The sequence below is a fragment of the Nomascus leucogenys genome, chromosome 18 (genome assembly GCF_006542625.1).
Source record: "Nomascus leucogenys isolate Asia chromosome 18, Asia_NLE_v1, whole genome shotgun sequence".
Classification (NCBI taxonomy): Eukaryota; Metazoa; Chordata; class Mammalia; order Primates; family Hylobatidae; genus Nomascus; species Nomascus leucogenys.
In genome coordinates this window covers 13,637,366-13,660,615 of record NC_044398.1, presented here as the reverse complement: position 1 = coordinate 13,660,615, position 23,250 = coordinate 13,637,366, and the positions used below count along the sequence as shown (strand labels likewise).

The window sequence follows — 23,250 nt, the reverse complement described above, 5'->3', positions numbered from 1 at the left end:
CCAGGAGCAGAATTTAGGAAGGAATGACTTCTCAGTCCCAAAATAACTCTCTCCATCAACACTGGCTGAGAATTCATACTTCACTTTTATATTATTTAAAGTCCTATTGATTTATTTGGGATAATAAGCATTTGTAAGAGACACAGTTCCCTTTTAACAGGACCACACTGAATTTCTCAGGATTTTAGTATGGGAAAAAAGACTATTCAAATATAGACTGGGCTACACAGTCATCCTACTGGTTATCTTAGTTCCCATCCCAAACTGTCATCCTACTTCCTTCTTTCTCTTGGTCTTGGTCCCACTTTTTAGGCACCTAGGCCTTATCTAACTTCACATAGTCGACTCCATCTGGCTCCTTCCACAAGGCACCTTAACCGAGCCACCAAAAGAGATGCTTCATTTTCTAGGTGTCTGGCAAGGCTATGGCTGACTTAGTAAATGAAAAATTCCATTCTTTAGGGAAGATAACACCCCCTATATACTACTGTTGCTTTATAGTAGGTTTGACATCATACTTTAAACATACAGTAAGTATTTAAATGTCAAGAACTGGACCTTATAATAGTAGGACCACATGGTCTTCCTGAGAAAGCAAAGACTGATAGAAAAAAAACTCCGGGGGCCGGGCGCCGTGGCTGATGCCTGTAGTCCCAGCACTTTGGGAGGCCGAGGTGGGTGGATCATGAGGTCAGGAGATCAAGACCATCCTGGCTAACACAGTGAAACTCCATCTCTACTAAAAATACAAAAATTCAGCTGGGTGTGGTGGCAGGCGCCTGTAGTCCCAGCTATTTGGGAGGCAGAGGCTGAGGCAGGAGAATGGCGTGAACCCGGGAGGCGGAGGTTGCAGTGAGCCGAGATCGTGCCATTGCACTCCAGCCTGGGCGACAGAGAGATACTCCATCTCAAAACAAAAAAGAAAAAAACTCCAGGAAGACAAAATCTCCATCATGACTGAGAACAAACCTGTTATCAAATTACTTCTCTTCAAAGGCATGTGCAATCAACCACACAGAGAAAGTTAACATTTTGGTGAGTGGGAGACAGGGGGAGGGCAGCAAGTAACGGAGCACAGAATACAGGATACATGGGTAAAGAGGGGCTGCCTGAGTGCCACGGTGGAGGCCTAAGGAAACAGAGGTGCACAGAGGCTGCAGAGAGCTATGAAAGAAGGGTGGGTGATTATAAAGGGAAACTTCACTGACGGAGACATTTGGTCTACAGCCAGCCACAAAAAATGGAAACTAGGAGGAAGTCCTACTCAATAGCCTTACTCCCCTAATTGTATCTTATAGTTAATTTTGCTAAAATATTATTTTTCTATAATATATTCCAAGTTGTTAATCAATCAATTTACATAAGATGTTTCTAAAATCAACTATTTGTTTACATAAACATATATGTTTTTAAAAGCACACAGCGTAGTAAAGGTGTAGTGAAGGGTTGCCTGAGTGCCACAATAAAATAAGATATTGTTTAATCAGTAGTTTTCAACTTGGCTGTGGATAGGAATCATGTGGTGATTACAAACAGTTATACAGATTCTGAGGCCTCATCATCACAAGGTGCAGAGAGAGGGCAGACAGATGTTTAAAAGGCAAGCTCCACCAGTGGTTTTGATGTGTAACCAGAGTTGAGGACATGCACAGAATCTTTGCGATGTGTACTGTGGTCTACAGACTAGCAGCACTGGCATCACCTGGAAGCCTGTTGGAAATGCAGAATCTGAAGCCCAGGCCAGAACTATTAAATCAGAATCTGCATTTTAGCAGAATCCCAGGGGATTGGCATGATCATTAACTTTTGAGAAGCACTGCAGTGAGAGGCTGTGCTGTGCATGTTCTGACAATATCAACTAGAGGAAGGTGGTGCCATTTCCGAAGAGAATGTAAGAGCCTTGGGTTTAGAGAAAAGACAAACTCGGTATTGTGAGATAATCTGTTCAGTGTAAACATTTAAAATGTACCCTTACTTTCATAATACTGTTTGGGCACATCATCATTTAAAAGAAAAATACCAAAAAGCTAAAAAAAAAAAAAAAAAACAAAGGAGCTGAGCCTTTAGCATATTTCTGGGGCACTGTTCATAGCTATCAATTGAGTAGATAAAAGAATTTAAAAAAATACAATTTAAAAACTCTTCTAATAGCAACAGTTTTTTTTTTTTTTTTTTTTTTTTTTTTTTTTTTTTTTTTTTTAAATACACGGTCTTGCTCTGTCACACAGGCTAGAATGCAGCGGCACAATCATAGCTCACTGCAGCATGGAACTCTTGGGCTCAAGTGATCTTCCTCCCTCAGCCTCCTGAGTAGGTGGGACTATAGGCACATGCCACCACGCCCAGCTAATTTTTCCTTATTTTTTATTTTCTGTAGAGACAGAGTCTTCCTATGTTTCCCAGGCTAGTCTCAAACTCCTGGGCTCAAGCAATCCTCCTACCTCAGCCTCCCAAAGTGCTGGGATTACAGGCGTGAGTTGCCACACATAGCCAAGAGACAAAATTTAAGGTAAATATTTGTATAATACATTTCAATGCATTTTAATTTTTTTATAGTTTTTCAAAAAAACTTTATCATTTTACATTTCCATTACATTTTGGGTGCTTTTAAAGTTATGACGTTTTGGAGAGTGATTTTATTTTATGTATTTAGCTACAATCTTCAGGAATAGCTCTAGCTTTTATATTTTTAGGAGGACCTTTCACGGTGTGATGGCAATCTGGTTGACAATCTGATTATTACAGCTGTAGTTGGTAAAGCACTATATTTTTAAAATTACATAATGGAAAGATGATGTACATGTCTGGGTATTCCAAAGACAGATCCTAGTATTGTGTGAAAGGGGAAATGTCATTGCATAAATAATATAATCTTTAGCTGAAAAGGAAAAAATAGGTCTATCTGATATTATTAGAAAATACTCTTTTTAATTTGTTTAGAGGCAGGGTCTCACTCTGTCCCCCAGGCTGGAGTGCAGTTGCATAATCCCAGCTCACTGCAGCCTCAGCCTCCTGGGCTCAGGTGATTCTCTTGCTTTAGTCCCCTAAGCAGCTGGCACTATAGGCACGTGTCTCTATGCCTGGCTATTTTTATTTTTTTTGTAGTGGTAGAGTCTTGCTATGTTACCCAGGCTGGTCTGCTGGGCTCAGGTGATCCTCCTGCCTTGGCCTCCCAAAGTGCTGGGATTACGGGCATGAGCCATTGTGCCTGGCCTATTTTTTAATAAAAATTATAGGTAGTTTAATATTTTCTATGTCACTTAAATTTAGTACTGCTTGCTTAAACTCTTTCTTGTTTTTCATTTTTTTCAGTCCTTTTCTACCTTACCCTACACCTTAGTTATTTCAAGTGTTTATTTTATTAAACTTATTCAAAGAAACTCGTAGATATACTAATTCACCTGATTTTGTTTTTATTTTTTGCTCTTATATTGCTTTACTCATTCTATATTTCTCACAGATTCTTTTAATTTTGATTTTTCTTCTTTCCTTTTCAAAATAGTCTTTTAAAGCTATTATAGCTGGATGCAGTGGCTCACACCTGTAATTCCAGCACTCTGAGAAGCTGAAGTGGGAGGGTCACTTGAATCTAGGAGTTTGAGACTAGCCTAGGCAACATAGTGAGACCTGTCTCTAGAAAAACTTCAAAAATTAGATGGGCGTGGTGGCACACATCTGGAGTCCCAGCTACTGAGGAAGCTGAAGTTGGAGGATAGCTGAAGCCCAGGGTGTTGAGGCTGTGGTGAGTTTGATCACACCACTGCACTCCAGCCTGGGCGACAGAGCAATACCACCCCCCCACCTCAAAACAACAACAACAACAAAAACCAGCTATTATAGTCAAGAATATAAATTATGATATATATTACTATCATTTCAATTTTTTATAATTACTTTATTACTACATTGTTGATTTCTCTTATAGTCAGTGATTATTTCTCCTGTGTGGAAATTACTGGTATTTTCTTCAAAGTAGTGAGGCTATGTTTTCTGAAAAAGGGAAGGCAAACACTGGCTGCCTCTGAATTCAGGTCTCCCTGCAGTGAGGGTGTTAGCAGTTGAGTTTTCTGGTTATTGTAGCTTTTATGGTTTTAAACTATTCCATCACTAGGGATTAGGGTGGGGGTGGCTAGGCCTCCCTCCAACTTACTTCTTAGCAACATTTCCTTTAATGGAAACAACTGCTTCAGTCCCATTTAAAATGGTTTAAAAAATCCATTTCCATTGGCACTACAGTTGGTAACATTCTTCCTAGATTTTAGCAGAAGCCTGATTGCTTAGCCTCTTAGGTTTAAGTATTACTGTGAGAATTTCTTTTTCTATGTGTATGTTTTCCAAAGCATTTTCATTGGAAGCTAAAAGAGGACAGGCAGCTGTGAGTTGGCTAGCTACATCCTAGTGTGAACACTGTGGAAATGCTTTCAATTTACTTCAGAAGGGTCAAGGGTTCCTTGAATTCACATTCTAAAATTTTGGATGAAACTCTGTTAGGCATTTAATTTAAATCCTCCTATTATATAATCTTATTCAAATTTAATACTTACTTTCCTAAAGTTAGATTTGTTGTAATAATCCCCAGGTGATCATAAATTGTTTTTAGAAAACATAATGAAGGACCCGGTGTGGTGGCTCAGGCCTGTAATCCCAGTACTTTGGGAGGCTGAAGTGGGGAGATCACTTGAGGTGAGGAGTTTGAGATCAGCCTGGCCAACATGGTGAAACCCCATCTCTACTAAGCATACAAAATTATCTGGGCGTGGTGGTGGGTGCCCGTAAACCTAGCTACTCAGGAGGCTGAGGCAGGAGAACTGCTTGAACCAGGGAGACAGAGGTTGCAGTGAGCTGAGATGCGCCATTGCACTCTAGCCTGGGTGACAGAGAGACTCCATCTCCAAAAAAAAAAAAAAAAAACACACAATGAAGAATATAAAACACTTGATGATTATAACAGTACCAGTGAAGTGATATGCTGTATATATTACATATAAAATAGTAAACATGACATATGAAAAATTAGGTTTATAAAGAAATAATAACCTAATTTAAGTAAGCACACATTAATTCAGTGTATGTCAGCTACAATTAAATGTTAAAGTTATTTTCAAGCATTGAAAAAACAACAGTATGTATTACTTTATTTTTATTTTTATGTTTTGAGACAGGGTCTTGCTCTCTTGCCCATGGTGGAGTGCAGTGGCATGATCTTGGCTCACTGAAGCCTTGAACTGCTACGCTTGAGCAATCCTCCCACATCAACCTCTCGAGTGGCTGGGACTACAGGCATGTACCATCACACCTGATGAATTTTTGTATTTTTTTGGTAAAGACGGGATTTCACCAAGTTGCCCTGGCTGGTCTCAAACTCCTGGACTCAAGCGATAGATCCACCCACCTCGGCCTCCCAAAGTGCTGAGATATAGGTGTGAGCTACCATGCCCGGCCATATATTACTTTAAATCTATTTCCTAAGTGAACACATTTAAAAACCAATGTTAAGGGTATAATAAGTCTTACTTAATATCATAGAGTAACTTGGCTGGGCACTGTGGCCCACACCTGTAATCCCAGCACTTTGGGAGGCCGAGGCAGGTGGATCATGAGATCAGGAGTTTGAGACCAGCCTGGCCAACATGGTGAAACCCCGTCTCTACTAAAAATACAAAAATTAGCTGGGTGTGGTGGTGGGTGCCTGTAATCCCAGCTACTCGGGAGGCTGAGGCAGGAGAATTGCTTGAACCTGGGAGGTGGAGGTTGCAGTGAGCTGAGATCACGCCATTGCACTCTAGCCTGAGTGACAGAGCAAGACTCTGACTCTAAATAAATAAATACATACATAAATACATAGATACATACATACCATAGAGTAACTCAACTGCAAGTATCTCACTCACAAAGTCAATTCGGAAATTTGGGTAAAGATGGTAAACTGAATATACATATTCAGTTCCACTCCCTCTACAAATATTAAAACAACAGTAAAGTGATTTTTAAAGACAGCATAAGCTCAGAAGAATATAGAAGAGAACATAAGAATTTTGGAGCCAGGAAGGAAATGGATGAGTAGTAACTGAGTTAGGAGACCTGAGAAAACTGAACAGCAAGCTGGCAGGCGGAAAAACTGAGAAGCAACCTAACTCTACACCGCAGAGCTTGCCAAAAGAAATGCTGGCAAAATTCCTGGTCAAAAGGGTTACAGAGGCTGGGCGCAGTGGTTCATGCCTAACAATCCTGGCAATTTCTGAGGCCCAGGTGGGTGGATAGTTTGGACCCAGGAGCTCAAGAACAGCTTGGGCAACACAGCAAGATCTCATCTTTACTTAAAAGGAAAAAAAAAAAAAAAAAAAAAGAAAAGAAAAATAGCCAGATGTGGTGCCATGTGCCTGTAGTCACAGCTACTGGGGAGGCCAAGGAGGGAGGATTGCATGAGCCCAGGAGTTGGAGCTTGCAGTGAGCTATGATGGCACCACTGCACTCCATCCTGGGCAACAGAGCAAGACCCTGTTTAACAAAACAAAAAGGATGGGGGTGCTAAAGGTAGAAGGATGGCTGTACATCTTCTTAAGGAGTAGGGAGACTCCAAGATACCTTCTCATTCCAGAAGCCTGTCAATATCCCTCCTTCCCCAGGGAAACCCTTATGTTTATTCTCTGGAAAGGGGTGAATCAGAGGGTTTCTGGATTTGCAAATCTCCAGCACAACTGAGTGGGGCTAATACGGATCGAGTAAAAGTTTATAAACTGAATGTTGAGCCTTATTCTAATAAGAAGAATAAGCCAAGCCTTATTCTCTCAGTAGGATGCTGGTAACCAAGTACCTTTCAGAATGGAAGAGTCTTCTCTGAAGAATCTGACTGGCACAAGAGAAAATACCTAAAGATATAGACATTGATAACTTTCCAAGAAATGGTTGTTATGGGTTGAATGGTGTTCCCAAAACAGATGTGTTAAGGTCCGCTCTAGACTGAATTAGGTTTTCCCAAAATTCACAGGTTGAAGTTCTAACTTCAAATGTGTCTATATTTGGAGTTAGGGCCTTTATGGTGGTAATTAAGGTTAAGTGAGGTCACAGGGTGAAGCCCTACTATAGGGCTGGTGTCTTTACATGAAAAGGAAAAAGAGGAATATTTCTCTCCAGGTTCACACATCAGAAAGACCACGTGATGACATATGGGAGGGTGGCTGCCTTACAAGTCAGGAAAAGAGTCCTCACAGGAAACCAACCCTGGCAGCAACTTGATGTTGGACTTCCAGTCTCCAGCACTGTGAGAAAATAATTCCTGTTGTTCAAGTCAATCAGTCCATGGTTTTTGTTATGGCAACACAAGCTGACTAACACACAGTCCTAAACCCCAATCCCTCAGAATGTGACCTTATTTGGAAATAGCGTCATTGAAGATGTAGTTAAATGAAGTTATGTGACTGGTGTCTTTTTAAGATGAAGAGACAAAATAGACACACAGAGACATGAGGGGCGAGTCCTATGTGACAATGGAGGTAGACTGTGGAGGTAGACTGAAGTGCTGGCAACAATCAGCAGCCAGGAATTCACAAGGAACGATTCTCCTCAACAGGTTTCTGAGGGAGTGTGGCCCAGTCAACATCTTGATTATGAAATTAAGGACTTCGAGCCTCCAGAAATTGTGAGACAATACGTTTCTGTTGTTTTAATCCACACTGCTTGTGGTACGTCCTTATGGCAGCCATAGGAAAATATTCAATTGTCTAGTCAGATCACTCTACAGTGAAGATCACATTCAACAAGCCCTTTCATGGGCACAGAGCTCCAGGCAGCTTTTCATTATTATCCTAAAAAATGAGCAGAGAACCAGAGATCATCCAACATTTGAGGAAATTATACATGAAAAACAGAAGCTGAAACAAATATAAAACAGAATTCAAATGAAAGACTGTGTAGAAAGAAGAAAATGTCCAGCCAGGCACAGTGGCTCACACCTGTAATCCCAGCACTTTGGGAGGCCAAGGCAGGTGGATCACCTGAGGTCGGTAGTACAAGACCAGCCTGACCAACATGGAGAAACCCCTTCTCTACTAAAAATACAAAATTAGCTGGGCCTGGTGGCACATGCCTGTAATCCCAGCTACTCGGGAGGCTGAGACAGGAGAATCGCTTGAACCTGGGAGGCAGAGGTTGCGGTGAGCCAAGATTGCACCATTGCACCCCAGCCTGGGCAGCAAGAGCAAAACACCGCCTCAAAAAAATAAAATAAAATAAAATAAATAAAAAAAGAACGTGTCCAAAAAACTGTCAGTCATATTCTCAGGAACTAAGCACATAGGTGCAGAAATTAAAAGATCAATTGAAGGGTTAGAAGGTAAAACTGAGAGACTCAATCAGAAAGTAGAACAAAAAGAGATGGGAAAGAGAAGGGAAAAGATTAAAAAAAAAAATTGGAGAACCAGTCCAAGTGCCTTATAAATGAATAAAAAGAATTCCAGACAGAACAACAGTGAAAATGGAGTACAGAACAGTATTAAAGAGATAATTTTAACCAAATTTCTCAGAGCTGAAGGAAAAAGGATTCCCAGATTAAAAGGGACTACTGAGGGTTTAGCAAAATTGACTATAACGGACTCACGCAACAAAGCACATCATCATGAAATTTTAAAACAACAGGAAAATAGAAAATATCCCACAGGCTTCCTGAATGGGGAGAAAAACAGGTAAGAATCATAATGGCTTCAGCCTTCTCAACAGCAACACCAGAAGTTAAAGACAATGAAGAATTGCTCTCAAAATTCTGAAAGAAAATGACTTCCAACCTAGCATCTCAAGAAATTGACCACTTGGGGGCTGGGCGCGGTGGCTAATGCCTGTAATCTCAGCACTTTGGGAGGCCAAGGCAGGCAGATCACAAGGTCAAAAGTTCAAGACCAGCCTGGCCAATATGGTGAAACCCCATCTCTACTAAAAATACAAAATTAGCCAGGCATGGTGGTACATGCCTATAATCTCAGCTACTTGGGAGGCTGAGGCAGGAGAATTGCTTGAATGCGGGAGGCAGAGGTTGCCGTGAGCCCAAGTCACGCCACCGCACTCTAGCCTGGGCGACAGAGCGAGACTCTGTCTCAAAAAAAAAAAAAAAAAAGAAATTGACCTTTCATTATAGCCTTCTCAGGAAGGATGCATTTTATCAAAATGAAGAAATTAAGTAATTAAGAAATCAGAGAATCCAAAACAAGAACCAATCCAGAATGTCTAATGGAGGTGAATGCACTGAGAAGAAATGCACACAATTCTAGGAAAGTTTGGGTCTGGATACACAGTAAGAACACAGAGAATACCACACAAATGAAACAACAAGATAGTGAATAACACCAGAGTAAAGAATGGTAATTGCAGGATACTGTAGAGATCAGCTGTGAATAGTGTTTACATAATGAAAATGATTATATGACAGGTACTGTTATGTTTAAGGTACTGATTTAAATGCTTTATGTGCATTCATATAATATAATTAAATAATATGTTCATTATTTACTACTGCTTGCTGATTAGAAAACTGAGGCACAGAAAGGTTAAATAACTTGTCCAAAGGTACAGCTAGTAATGGGTAGGGCTAGGATGAAACCTAGGAAGCCTGTTTCCAGACATTGTGCACTTTAGCTCTATATTCTATTGCTTCTAATTTTGTCTAAATAATATAAATATTGAATATTAAGCTAACCAAATTATACTGCAATGATTCTGGGAAGCTATAAGAACAGAGAAATATGCATGTGTATAGTGGCATTGGGTAACTGCTAAATCATCTTTCATAGAAGGAAGTTAACTCATGACGTCCATCTGAAAAATTAAGAAATAGCAGAGTAAGCATGTTATTTGGAATATGGCAATAAATGCTAAAAGATTCAGATAAAAGAGTTTGAAGTAGTTGCCTCTAGAGAGTTAGACATAGGAATGGGAGCCTGGGGAACTATTGTTTTCCATAATAAGCCTTGGAAAACTAATTGACTTCTTACATTATAAGTAAATACAGCTTTGATAAAAATAAAAACTAAATTAGAATAGAAAATACACAGACAAGCAAGCGGCCTGACAAAACTAATTTTCAGTAAAAATCCCATCATAATCAGTAGGCTAATCTTTAAACTTTCTAAATTATTAAAACCCTTAAATGAAATGAATACTTTTTATGAAAATTATCAAAAGATACCTAGGAAATACTTCTTGAGAACAAAGAAAAGTTCTTAGTATGTTTTTCCCCTTCTATTTCCACTCTAAAGTTAGCAGACAACTTCAGATTTCATTATCAATAAGATCTGAAGAACTGGCATGTGGTATATTTGTTCATTTTCATATCACCTAAATAGTCAGTCGAAAATTAGGTCACTTTCAAAAACCAAGTCAGCAGACTTTTAGAGGGCCATTTCTAGGCCTTTTAAAGAGTAATCTCCCAGTTTTTCCTGTTCTTTGTTCTTGCTCACAGTCAATCTCAGAACCAAATGTCTGATTTTGATTTGTAAGTGCTGTTAGCCAATCTTTTCATTGCTGCTTTCTCCAACATTCTTAGAATAAGAACACTGGTTTCCTAGAAAAGCTACAGCAATTACACACGACTTGGAAGTAAACACTCTATTTTCAAGTCATGAGATGGAATGAGCCTGAAAAAATTTGCAAAACCATACTAATTCTTCAGTAAGTTTACATTTCAATTACTGCAAGACTGAAAGTCTTTAAGTAGGCCATATCAGCCACACTATGCAGGAAATTATATCCTAGGAAAGCTCTGTTTTAAAAATAGGCAAAGGAAGAAAGGAAGGTTGCCAAAATACACAGTACTTTCCATTTGTTTTGATTTGAGCACAGCATCTGTTTTATCAGGTGCAATCTACCATTTGCAGGCTTAAGGGGAATGGTAGTAGTTAGGGGTGGGAAGAAGTAAATTAACCGAAAATGTTTGCTTTCTGAAAATAATTTCGAAGTAGATAGCAGTGGAATTTAGGTCATAACCAAATACCACAAAGAAACTGGGTTTTGGGATAAATGTTAAGACTGGACTGTATTCTCCCTAACCCAGCAGAATCAAAGCTGGTAAACTAGATCAATCCACTTAAGAAAAATGTACAAGCTATTAAGCACAATATTTGATATTTACCTAAAAGTCAACTTTTCTCATCTATTTATTCAAGAAATACTGAGTACCTATTATGCAGCAGGTACTGTTCTAGGTACAGGAATATGGCAATTAATAAAACAACAAAACACTTCCCCATGGAGCTTATTCTGGTGGGGAACACAAACATATTCAAATAAAGAATATAACATCAGATACTATAAGGTGCTATTAAAAACATAATAGGGCAATATAAAAAGGTTAATTTTACTGAGAAAATATCATGTATAAAACAAAGCAAATTTGGATAGGATTACTGTATAGGAAAACTTTATGAGGACAGAGTTCTGATAAAACTGTTAAGAGTCAGTTTAACAGTGAGAACACATGGACACAGGGAGGGGAACATCACATACCGGGGCCTGTTGGAGGGTCGGGGGCAAGGAGAGGGAGAGCATTAGGACAAATACCTAATGCATGCAGGGCTTAAAACCTAGGTGACGGGTTGATGGGTGCAAACCACCATGGCACATGTATATCTATGTAACAAACCTGCACGTTCTGCACATGTATCTGAGAACTTAAAGTATAATTAAAAAAAAAAAAAAGAGTCGGTTGAAATCAGATGGCTAAGTTTAGGACTTAGCCTTGCACTGGGTGCAAGCAAACAATGTTCAAAATTTTTGTCAGAGTAAAATTAGATTGGAAATACTTAGAAGATTGTCAAGATTTAAGGGATTTTATTTTATTTTTCTAAGGAGGAACTTTGCAGAATTTTCAAAACCTTCTATTTCATTTTGAACCTCTTTGTTCACATGTGATTTCAATGCTGGTGGGTCCCACCCTGGTAAGCTGCCTGATTGTCCTTCCTGGAAAATATCTATATGGCCATGGCCCCTGAACGTCCAACTTTGAATTAATCAGATGCATATTCACTGGCTGGTTGTGAAGGCTGTTTCAACTTTTACGTGAAGCTAGAATCTTCACCTGTGTTTCTAAAGGTAGCATGATAGAATAGAATGAATAAAATACTACAAACAGAAGATCTCTGATCTGGTACCAATTCTGTCTTTACAATCCATGTGACTCCAGGTAAATTCACTTCTCTAAGCCTGTAATACTGGAATATTTTCTATGCCTACTTCATAGGACTGCAGTAAGAATAAGTGAGATATTAATTGGAGTAGGCAGAAAAATGCCCTCTCTCCCCTGAAGATGTCTGTGTCTTAATCTCTGGAAACTGAGTATGTTAGATTACACCATAAAGGAGAAATAAGGTTGCAGATGAAATTAGGGTTGCTAATCAGCTGACCTTGAAATGGGAAGTTTATCCTGGATTAATCAGGTGGGCCCAATGTAATCACATGAGTCCTTATAAGTGGAAGAGGAGGCAGAAGAGAGAGGACCAGAGAGAAGGCAGCATGAAAAGGTCTCAGCCCAACATTGCTGGGTTTGAGGATGGAAGAATAAAGCCATAAGCCAAGGAATGCGGGCAGCCTGTAGAAGCTGGAGTAGACAGGGAAACAGATTTTCCCCTAAACCCTCCAGAGGGGGCGAGGCCTGTGAACTCATTTCAGGTTTCTGACCTCTAGGACTGTAAGATAATAAATTTACGTTGTTCTAAGCCAGTAAGAGTGTGATAATTTATTTCAAAAAATTATCCAGGGTAGCAAATGAAAACAATAATAAACAAAAGTACTTTGAAACTGGTAGGAAACTATATAAATGGAAAATATTACTATTCCAAGGTGACATCTCAACTTAGTCTCTCTAGCAGCCTCCCCCTGATCCCACTACCCCACTCGAAGGTCTCTCTGTCTGTCGTCCGGGCTGGAGTGCAGTGGTGCAATCAGAACTTACTGCAGCCTCGACCTCCCAGGCTCAGGTGATCCTACCACTTCAGCCTCCTGAGTGGCTGGAACTACAGGCACACACCACCATGCCCTGCTAATTTTTGTGTTTTTTGTAGAGATGGGGTTTTACCGTGTTGCCTAGGTTGGTGTCAAACTCCTGGGCTCAAGAGATCTGCCTGCTTCAGCCTCCCAAAGTGCTGGGATTACAGGTGTGAGCCACTGCACCAGGCCTCCCTAGCAGCCTTGATGGAAGGCAATATGGTTGCTGGGAGGGTCTTCAGAGATGATACATTTCTCTGTCAAAGGCAGATGCCCTGTCCTTGTTTCAGTGCCTGATCATTTATTTTGCTTTTAGTTCTCATTTTATTTGTGAAGTAGAGTTGATTACCGTGTAATTATCAAACCAGCTCCAGCCACCTGCCTTTCACCTTCCCTAATTTCTCCTCAATTACTCATTATTCTGGTCTTCTCAAATGGATGGTTAAGAAAACCTTTTTTCAGGGTACTAGGCTTAATACCTGGGTGATGAAAGAGTCTGTACCACACATCCCCATGACACAAATTTACCTAACAAACCTGCACAAACCCTAAACTTACAATCAAAGTTAAAAAAAAAGAAATGCTTTTCAGAGTCATGGTATTACTGCAAAACTATGTACAGATAATTCCAGCTTTATTGATGAGTGTTCTCTAAAAACAACTGTTCAAAGCTGTATGCTCACTATGTAACTAAATACACACATATACATATATCTCAATACATATCATGTTTATAGTTTTCTCATCAGTTTGAATGCTAATGGATTATCTTCCATAGCTTAAATTATCTTCACACTTGATCTTAGCCAAAATGCCAAGAAGCAATTAAATTATCTTTATAAAGTTGAATAAAAATTTCAGGGTTAGACCATCTTTATTAATCCCCAAATTTTAATCTAGTAATGAAAATCTGAATGTTTTATCAGGGGTAATAAAACACACAAATTCTTTAAGTCTTTTTTTGTTGTTTTTAAGTTTTTAAAAATTAATATTAACAGTTGAATTGATGCACATCATTTATAAATGGATTAATCTTTTTTATTTTTATTTTATTATTATTGTTAGTATTTTTTTTGAGACAGGGTCTCATTCTGCTGTCCAGGTTGGAGTGCAGTGGTGGGATCATGGCTCACTGCAGTCTCGATTCCCAGGCTCAGGTGATTCTCCCACCTCAGCCTTTCCAGTAGCTGGGACTACAGGCATACGCCATCATACCCGGCTAATTTTTATATTTTTTGTAGAGACGGAGTTTCACCATGTTGGCCAGGCTGGTCTCAAACTCCTGGCCTCATGTGATCCACCCACCTTGGCCTCCCAAAGTGTTGAGATTACAGTTCTGAGCCACTGCACATGGCCAAGCCTATTTTTTATTACAATTTATTTACTATTTTTATATTTCTTATTGCTATCCCTTTACCTTTGACTTTTATTTTAGGGATGGTATTTCTGTGCTTACTGATAATATCCTCAAGTTATTAGAGCTTCTCATCTAAACATTTTAAATTTGTACTTAGCTTTTTTTTCCCTAAAAAAAAAAAAAAAAGCAGATTTGGGAGAAAAGATTGAATACCGTAAGCACAAATATATATACAATGCACACACACACACAGCAGCACACCAAATTATTATATATCCTGGGCTTCTGGAATGCTTTCTAGGTGAAATGGGCCCAATGTTGAGAGACATAATACCCTGTACTTCAACTGTACATTGAATTAGACTCAAAAAAAGATCTAAATAACAATATAAAAAACATTCCAAATAGGGAGATGGTTCCCATTTATTAAGTACTGGCCAGAAGTAGATTCTTCAACTCATATTTTCATGGTGTTTGGCAATGATGGCCAACTCTTAATTTTATCTTTCAAAAGAGAATTCCAATTAAAATATTACACAGTAGGGCAGAGTGTTGTCTATGGAATTGTACATGGCTGTAAAAGCACTACTGTGTTACTGTAAGTATATTAATAATACAATAATGAAAACAATAGGCAAAAGTACATTATTTGACAGTAATTTCATGTTACTGAATATAGTAATAAAAAATTTGGGAGTTGGGCACTGTGGCTCATGCCTATAATCCCAGTACTTTGAGAGGCTGAAGTAGGTGGATAACCTGAGGCCAGGAGTCCAAGACCAACCTGGGCAACATAGTAAGACTCTGTCTCTATAAAAAATAATAATAAAAAAATTAGCTGGGCATGGTGGTGCACGGCTGTAGTCCCAGCTACTCAGAAGGCTGAGGTGGGAGGATCGCTTGAGCCTATGAGGTCCAGGCTACAGTGAACTATGATGGTGCCACTGCACTCCAGCTTGGGTGAAAACAGCAAGACCCTGTCTCAAAAAAACAAAAAAAAAATTCTGGGTTGTATTTCAGGTTTAGGGGCTTTTTTCATTTCTTTATTTCTAGTGATTAGTATTTCATTTTATAAAAGTATTAGTCGGCCGGGCATGGTGGCTCACGCCTGTAATCCCAGCACTTTGGGAGGCTGAGGCAGGTAGATCACGAGGTCGGGAGATCGGGACCATCCTGGCTAGCACGGTGAAACCCCATCTCTACTAAAAATAGAAAAAAATTAGCCGGGCGTGGTGGCAGGCGCCTGTAGTCCCAGCTACTGGGGAGGCTGAGGCAGGAGAATGGCGTGAACCTGGGAGGCGCAGCTTCCAGTGAGCCAAGATGGAGCCACTGCACTCCAGCCTGGATGACAGAGCAAGACTTCGTCTCAAAAAAAAAAAAAAAAAAAAAAAAGGATTAGTCTATGACTCATTCGAAAAACAAAAGTGGTCCTGTACCACAGGCAGCTTGAGAGGCACTGTTAACAGACATGCTGGCATCTAGAAACTAATGTATGCCAGCACTATAAAACAATATGCAAAGTATTTACTCCAACTTATATTAGAATATGAACCTTCAAGCCATGTATAAAATGAATTTAAATTACCAGGACTTAATATGGTTCCATCTCTTAAGATTAATTTCACCAATCCTAGGTCCAAAAGATACACATAATAAAAGGATAGAAAAATTTCAGAGCCCAACTATGTAACTTATTTACCTCTGCCAGATGTATTCCACCATTTTGACTTATATTAATATATACTTCACTTCAGAAGTTGGTTTCATATACAAGAGAAAAAAATGACTGTAAAAGTTTAATAAAATGAGTTAGTTATAAAAGTTTCAGAGTCTGTCCCTTCCTCCCACCCCGCAAAAACCCTGAAAATATAAAGAATCATGATCTAATCTCTGTTCATTTGACCAACTGGATGACAAGACTATCATCCAAGATTCCTTACAAAGAACCACAGCTACATATCTCAAAGAATCAAAGGCAGGTGCTCAAACAAATCCTTGTATGTGAATGTTTGTAGCAGTACTATTCATAATAGCCAAAAGACAGAGCAATTCATATGTCTGTCAACAGATGAATGGATAAACAAAATGTCGTATATCCATACAGTAGAATGTTACTCAGCCATAAAAAGGAATGTAAAACATTCGAAATAAAATACATACTAAGATATGTATGAACCTTAAAAACATTATGCTGGGTGAAAGGAGCCAGACACAAAAGGTCACATATTATATGATTCTATTTATATGAAATATCCAGGATAGGTAAATACATACAAACAGCAGATTGGTGGTTGTCAGCGACTTGGGCACAGGGTTTTATCTGGGGTGATGAAAATATTTTGGAACTAGAAAGAGTTGTATTATATTGTATTATACATACGTATAATATTGTGAATGCATCAAATGCCTCTGAAATGGTTAATTTTATATTATGTGAATGTCACCTCAATTTAAAAAAAAGAGCCATAGTTATTGATGTGCTGTTATCTCAGTACTGACTACTTATCCTGTTGATTTAACATCACCAATACACGGCCGGGTGCGGTGGCTCACGCTTGTAATCCCAGCACTTTGGGAGGCCGAGGTGGGCGGATCATGAGGTCAGGAGATCGAGACCACGGTGAAACCCCGTCTCTACTAAAAATACAAAAAAATTAGCCGGGCGTGGTGGCGGGCGCCTGTAGTCCCAGCTACTCGAAGAGGCTGAGCCAGGAGAATGGCGGGAACCCGGGAGGCGGAGCTTGCAGTGAGCCGAGATTGCGCCACTGCACTCCAGCCTGGGCGACAGAGCGAGACTCCGTCTCAACAACGAACAAACAAAAAAAACCACCACCAATACAATATGCTTTTGCTATTCTCTAAAAATTCACTCCATCACATATACTAAACTATATCAGGATTTATAGGTGGGGAAGGCCATTTACTATTACACAGTATGAATAAAATGGGAAATGAGGAGAACTTCAGAAATGATAAAAAATAAATGTTAGTGACAAAAAAAGAAAATTAGGGAATAGGGAAGAGGAAACTAAAAACAAAGAAATACTGAGGACTCATCACAAATCAAAGCAAAATAATTACAAATGGAGTCTGATTCAAGAAGGAAAAAAGACTGCAGTTGTCAGTGGTGATGGAGTATCTGCATATTTATATAGATTAGAAAGTGATGAAACACCAACAGAAGAGGAAAAAAGCTTTGGGACCAGAGAGATATTCTCAATGTACCTATAAATGTGTAAGGCAAAAAGCCGCACAACTCCCCTCCCCAAGTCAAACAAACAAAAGTTCTCTAACCCCTTATTACACTGGAATTTATAGACTAAATCAAGACCTATTCAATTACTCATCTTGGGAAGCACACACTTATTTTCACTGAAACTCCACTTTGGGGTTATCTTCAAAGATTTTAAAAAAGATTAGTTTTATTACTTCACATTCATAACACCTTTTAACCCAAAACACTACTCCAGCCGTTTCTAAGAGAATAGCAGTTTTTCAGTGTGTATCATTAAAATATTAACTCAGATTAATCACTCATAAAACTATACTTACATATTCCTTCACGTTTTTTGTTTTCACAGCTTTGTATGAATAATATGCAGGATAAAGCATTCCAAACACCAGCCTAAAAGTAAAAAAAAAATGAGAATACTGTTCAAACACGATGTTTTTAACAGCTCATAAAAATTTAACCTAATAAACAAATAACTGTAAATTTGTGTGTAAATTAAATCTGCTCAGAAAAAGTAAAAATATATTTTTAATAAAAAGATAATTTAGCCAGGCGCAGTGGCTCACGCCTGTAATCCCAGCACTTTGGGAGGCCGAGGCAGGTGGATCACGAGGTCAGGAGATCAAGACCATCCAGGCTAACACAGTGAAACCCCATCTCTACTAAAAATACAAAAAAATTAGCTGGGCGTGGCAGGTGTGCCTGTAGTTCCAGCTGCTGGGGAGGCTGAGGCAGGAGAATGGCGTGAACCCGGGGGACAGAGCTTGCAGTGAGCCGAGGTCGTGCCACTGCACTCCAGCCTGGGTGACAGAGTAAGACTCCGTCTCAAAAAAAAAAAAAAAAAAAAAAAAGATAATTTAAATATTTCAGATAGCAGTTTCATGAAAATAAAAACTTTATTTTTTGAAAAAATTGACTTCTAAAACTTTTTATCTCATTGCAAAAAATATTCTGTGGTTCCTCGAACAACATTTAGAAAATGTAGGAAATCACCAAGAATAAAATAAAAATTGCTCCAACCCTACCAGTCAAGAGATAATCACAGGCAACATCTTATTGCACACAAATCCCACTATTTATCCACGTGTAGTATACCTAAGACATAAACATACACATACACAACTTGTGGTAATGAAAACTTGGTCCTTCACTCCACTAGTTAGAAGCACTGGGTTCTAATTATGACAGAGGTGTAAGGCAATTCTTGATACATTAACTATAATATGCATTAAAATAACTTTCTTTAAGCATTTATAAATTGACTTTAAATCACAAATGGGACTTAATTTAATGCCATTTGTAAAGATCACCAAATCCCAGGTCCAAGAGATATGTACAAATGAATAATGAAAGGCAGACACAGAAATCTTACAACACGACACAGTATACACAGTTTATAATGGATGTTTTCACATAATATGGCATAGAAGTTTTTTGTCCTCAAATGTTATCCTACAGTATTTTTATTTATTGATTGACGAATTGATTGAGACGGAGTGTTGCTCTGCCACCCAGGCTGGAGTGTAGTGGTGCAATCTCAGCTCACTGCAGCCTCTGCCTCCTGGGGCCAAGCGATTCTCCTGCCTCAGGCTCCTGAGTAGCTGGGATTACAGGTGTGTGCCACTATGCCCGGCTAATTTTTTTTGTATTTTTAGTAGAGACAGGGTTCGCCATGTTGGCCAGGCTGGTCTCAAACTCCTTACCTCAAGTGATACACCTGCCTCGGCCTCCCAAAGTGCTGGGATTATAGGCATGGGCCACCACGCCCTGCCAGTATTATTCTCAGTGTCTGCATTGCATCACACATTGACCTTCCTTTACTTTATGTAAACAATTCCATGCTTACAACCTTTTGATTAATTTCTGAGGTTTTACTATTCTACACAACACTGTGAAAAACTTTGTCATCACTGATGTTCACTTCTTGGTTGTGATGTTGCTGCTTCAAGGGGTACACACATTTTTATCTATTACCAAAATGCCCTCCAGAAAGGCTGATCCATTTTATATTCCTATACATTGCCAATCATCGGTATCATCGTTAGGTAAAAGAAAAAACTGCGAGCTAAATGGGAGAAAAACAATAACCTTATAGCCATTTTAATGTGCATTTCTTATTTTCTGAGACAGGGTCTCGCCATCACCCAGACTGGAGTGCAGTGGTGTGACACTGGCTCACTGCAGCCTCCGTCTCCCAGGTTCAAGTGATTCTCATGCTTCAGCCTCCCAAGTAGCTGAGATTACAGGCATGTGCTACCATGTCTCACCAATTTTTGTATTTTTAGTAGAGACGGGGTTTCGCCATGTTGCCCAGGCTGGTCTCAACTCCTGAGTTCAAGCAATCTGCCTGCCTCAGCCTCCCAAAGTGCTGGGATTACGGGCACAAGCCACAGCATCCGGCCTAATGTGTGTTTCCGAATACCAGTAAATTTGAAATTTTTTCAAGTGCTTACTGGCCTTTTGATGAGTATACGATAACTTTTTGTCTATTTGTTTTCTGTTGTTTTAAATGGCCATTTTTTGAGAATATTTTACAGAAAAGTTGGAAAGATAGTACAGATAGTTCCCATATACTCCATACCCAGTTTCCCCTATTCTTAACATCTTATATTGGCATGGTACACTCATTACAATTAATGTACCAGTGCTGATTTTTGTTTATGAATTAAACTTTATACTTTATTTAGGTTTCCTTAGTTTTTACCTAATCTCCTTTCTCTGTTCTAGGATAGCACATTACACTCAGCTGCTCTCTTAGCTTTTTTGGCTGTAAATTTCTCAGACTTTGTTTTTTATCACCTTGAGAGTTTTCAGGAGTGCTGGTCAAGTATGTTGTAGGATGCTTCTCTATTCACTCTAATCATGATTAGAGTGAGATATGGGTTTTCGGGAGGAAAACCACAGAGGTCAAATGCAATTCTTATCACATTATATCAAGGACACAGTCTATCAACATGACTTATCGCTGCTGTTAATCTTGACCACCATGCTGAAGTAGGGCTTTGTCAGATTTTGCTGTTACTCTTTTTTGTCCACTTTTTAGTACTACATTATTTGGAAAGAAGTCACCATACACAGCCCATGCTTGAGTGGGGAGTTATTCTCTACAAATAACAAATCATCCCTTTGTTCAGTGTATCCATGCTGTATACATTACCTGCCCTGTAGTCGCTTATTCTTAGTAGCTGTTTTGGTTATCAGATTAAAAAAATATAGTATATATAGGCTTTGGTGCTATCCGTGGTTTCAGGCATCCACCAGGAATCTTGGAACATATTCCCCTCTGATAAAGGGGGACTACAGTATCTCCTGCCCCATTCCTAGAATCAGCTATTTCTCCAAGGAGCCCCAGTTCCTTTTATTGGAGAACAGTATTTGAAACCAAGATCTGGGAGCTAAGTGTGCTCATTGCTACTGCAATGTTGTTGATTCTAGGTCCTTCTTTGTCTATTTTATATGTTAATCAATATTTTTGCAGGTTATTATCTTTTGTTTTAATTTACAAATTTTGCAGAAATGCATGCATATTGTATTCGTTTGCTAGGGCTACCCTGACAAAATACCACAGACTGGGTGGCTTCAACTACAGAAATTTGCTTTCTCACAGTCCTGGAGGCTAGAAGCCCAAGATAAAAACGTTGGCAGATTTGGTTTCTTCTGAGGCCTCTTTCCTTGGCTTGTAGCCTTCTAGCTGTGTCCTCACATAATTGCCCCTCAGTTTGTGTGTGTGGCCTAATCTCTTCTTAGAAGGAAGCCAATCATACTGGATTAAGGCCCTCTCTAAAGACCGTACTTGAACTTAATCACACCTTTTAATAACTTAACTCCAAACGTAGTCACATTCGGATGCGCAGGGGGTTAGGACTTCAATATATGAAGTTTGGGGAGCCAGAATTCAGCCCCTAACACATATATATTTGTGAACCTTTAGAGTAAGTAGGTGCTTGCATTTACATAAGTCTTTCTTACACTGGAGCAAATATTTACATCTCTCCATATTTTTAGTTCATTTATAGTTAGTTTGTTTACCGATTGATTGACTGATTGCTGCAGAGGGCAGTACATGCCTGGTGGCTTCCTTTTCCATCGGTTTGGGGCTTATGTCAACAAGCCACAGGAAGAATACCAAGTCTTCTCTTGCTGGGGATTTTATACTTACCAACTAGAAGCCACATCATTAACAATCTCTGCCTTAAGGCCGAGCGCAGTGGCTCATGCCTGTAATCCTAGCACCTTGGGAGGCCGCGGGGAATGGATTACCTGAGGTCAGGAGTTCAAGACTAGCTTGGCCAACGTGGGGAAACTGTCTCTACTAAAAATACAAAAATTAGCAGGCGTGGTGACGTGTCCCTGTAATTCCAGCTACCCAGGAGGCTGAGGTAGGAGAATTGCTGGAACCTGGGAGGTGGAGGCTGCAGTGAGCCGAGATCGTGCCACTGGCACTCCAGCTTGGGTGACAGAGTAAGACTCCGTCTCTAAAAAAAAACCAATCTCTGCCTTATTTAACAATATTACCTGTGAAAGCGACTTCACTAAACTGCCAACCCCCAGGCTCTGGATACAGGATTTTTAGCTGTGCCACAAAGCTTAGGGCTTTTCAATTTAACTTAGCACCCACACCACTCCTCCACCGCACAGGAGCTTTTCAGTTTAGAGACATCTAAGGAAACAACTAACGATAGTGTAAACAAGAACACAATTCCCAGATCTGCTGTGTGTTCATCCACACTGCTGACACTAGATATAATCCCAAAGTTATGTTTTACATATCAAGCTACTTATTTTAATTCACTTTATATTTCCCTCTAGAACTTGGATACAATCAAAGTATTATCTTCTGTATTCCCATACAATCTAGTACCATCAGATTTACATTCAATGTGGGATTCTTCACTTCTATCACTGGATGGGGCTTTGATACCTCCTTCCCCCAGTACAACATTCTTCCCATCTGTAACCTACTCCTGGTGGTTCTCCCTTGGTGAGAGTACATGCATCCATTCTCTTGTTTTATTTTCAAACTTGTGGCCAATAATACATCTGGGCTCATGCCATCTCATCGGACTTACTGAATAGTTTCCCAACACATTCCTCTGTATCCACTGTCAGATCAGTTTTTCTAATATACCTGCAGCAGTGCCTCACTTAAAGACTTCACTAGCGGGCCTCCTCACCCCTTGCTGGCTAGCCCCTCTGGGGGTGGCATCAGAACATAATTTGAAAAGCACTGCCTTATATAAACCATCTGTTCCAACATGGTTTCCTCAATATGCCTCTTGTATTTCTACTTCAATCCAGGAGCGTCTGCTTCATGCCTGGATTGCCTCCCTCCCTATCTTTCTTCCTCTTCTTTCTTCCCATTCTTTATTTTCTTCCTTAATTAAAACACATATTTTTCTTCAAGATCTACCCTTCCTCCATAAACTTCTAAATTACCGCTATTTTGCATTTTAGAAGAATTTGTCAGGACTAGTCATTTTCCATTTAACATATTCATTTTAGATTGCTTGACATATTTCTTGAATGTATGTAACTGGCTTCCAAAGCAGATCATTTTCTCTCACATAGGAAGGATTTGGTGCTAGTTGATACTATACATATATGTGCTTTGCCTTTATTTTTTAACTTCTGTATTAAAGAGAATAAGTCAAACAAATAAACAGAATACCCTTAACACCTCTTTCTTGTAAGAGTA

General features: G+C 39.4%; 1 protein-coding gene across 2 annotated transcripts in view; it reads right to left on the bottom strand.

Moving 5' to 3' along the window:
- The window catches only part of REEP3 (receptor accessory protein 3), a 105,374-nt gene that overhangs the window by 42,212 nt on the left and 39,912 nt on the right, over nt 1-23,250 (bottom strand). The window contains exon 2 of one of the 2 annotated variants that reach the window (XM_030797728.1): nt 17,876-17,948. The exons of the other annotated variant lie outside the window; for it this stretch is intronic. Coding sequence (XP_030653588.1) covers nt 17,876-17,948 — 73 coding nt within the window. The remainder of the gene's footprint in view (nt 1-17,875; nt 17,949-23,250) is intronic. 2 annotated transcript variants of the gene reach the window in all.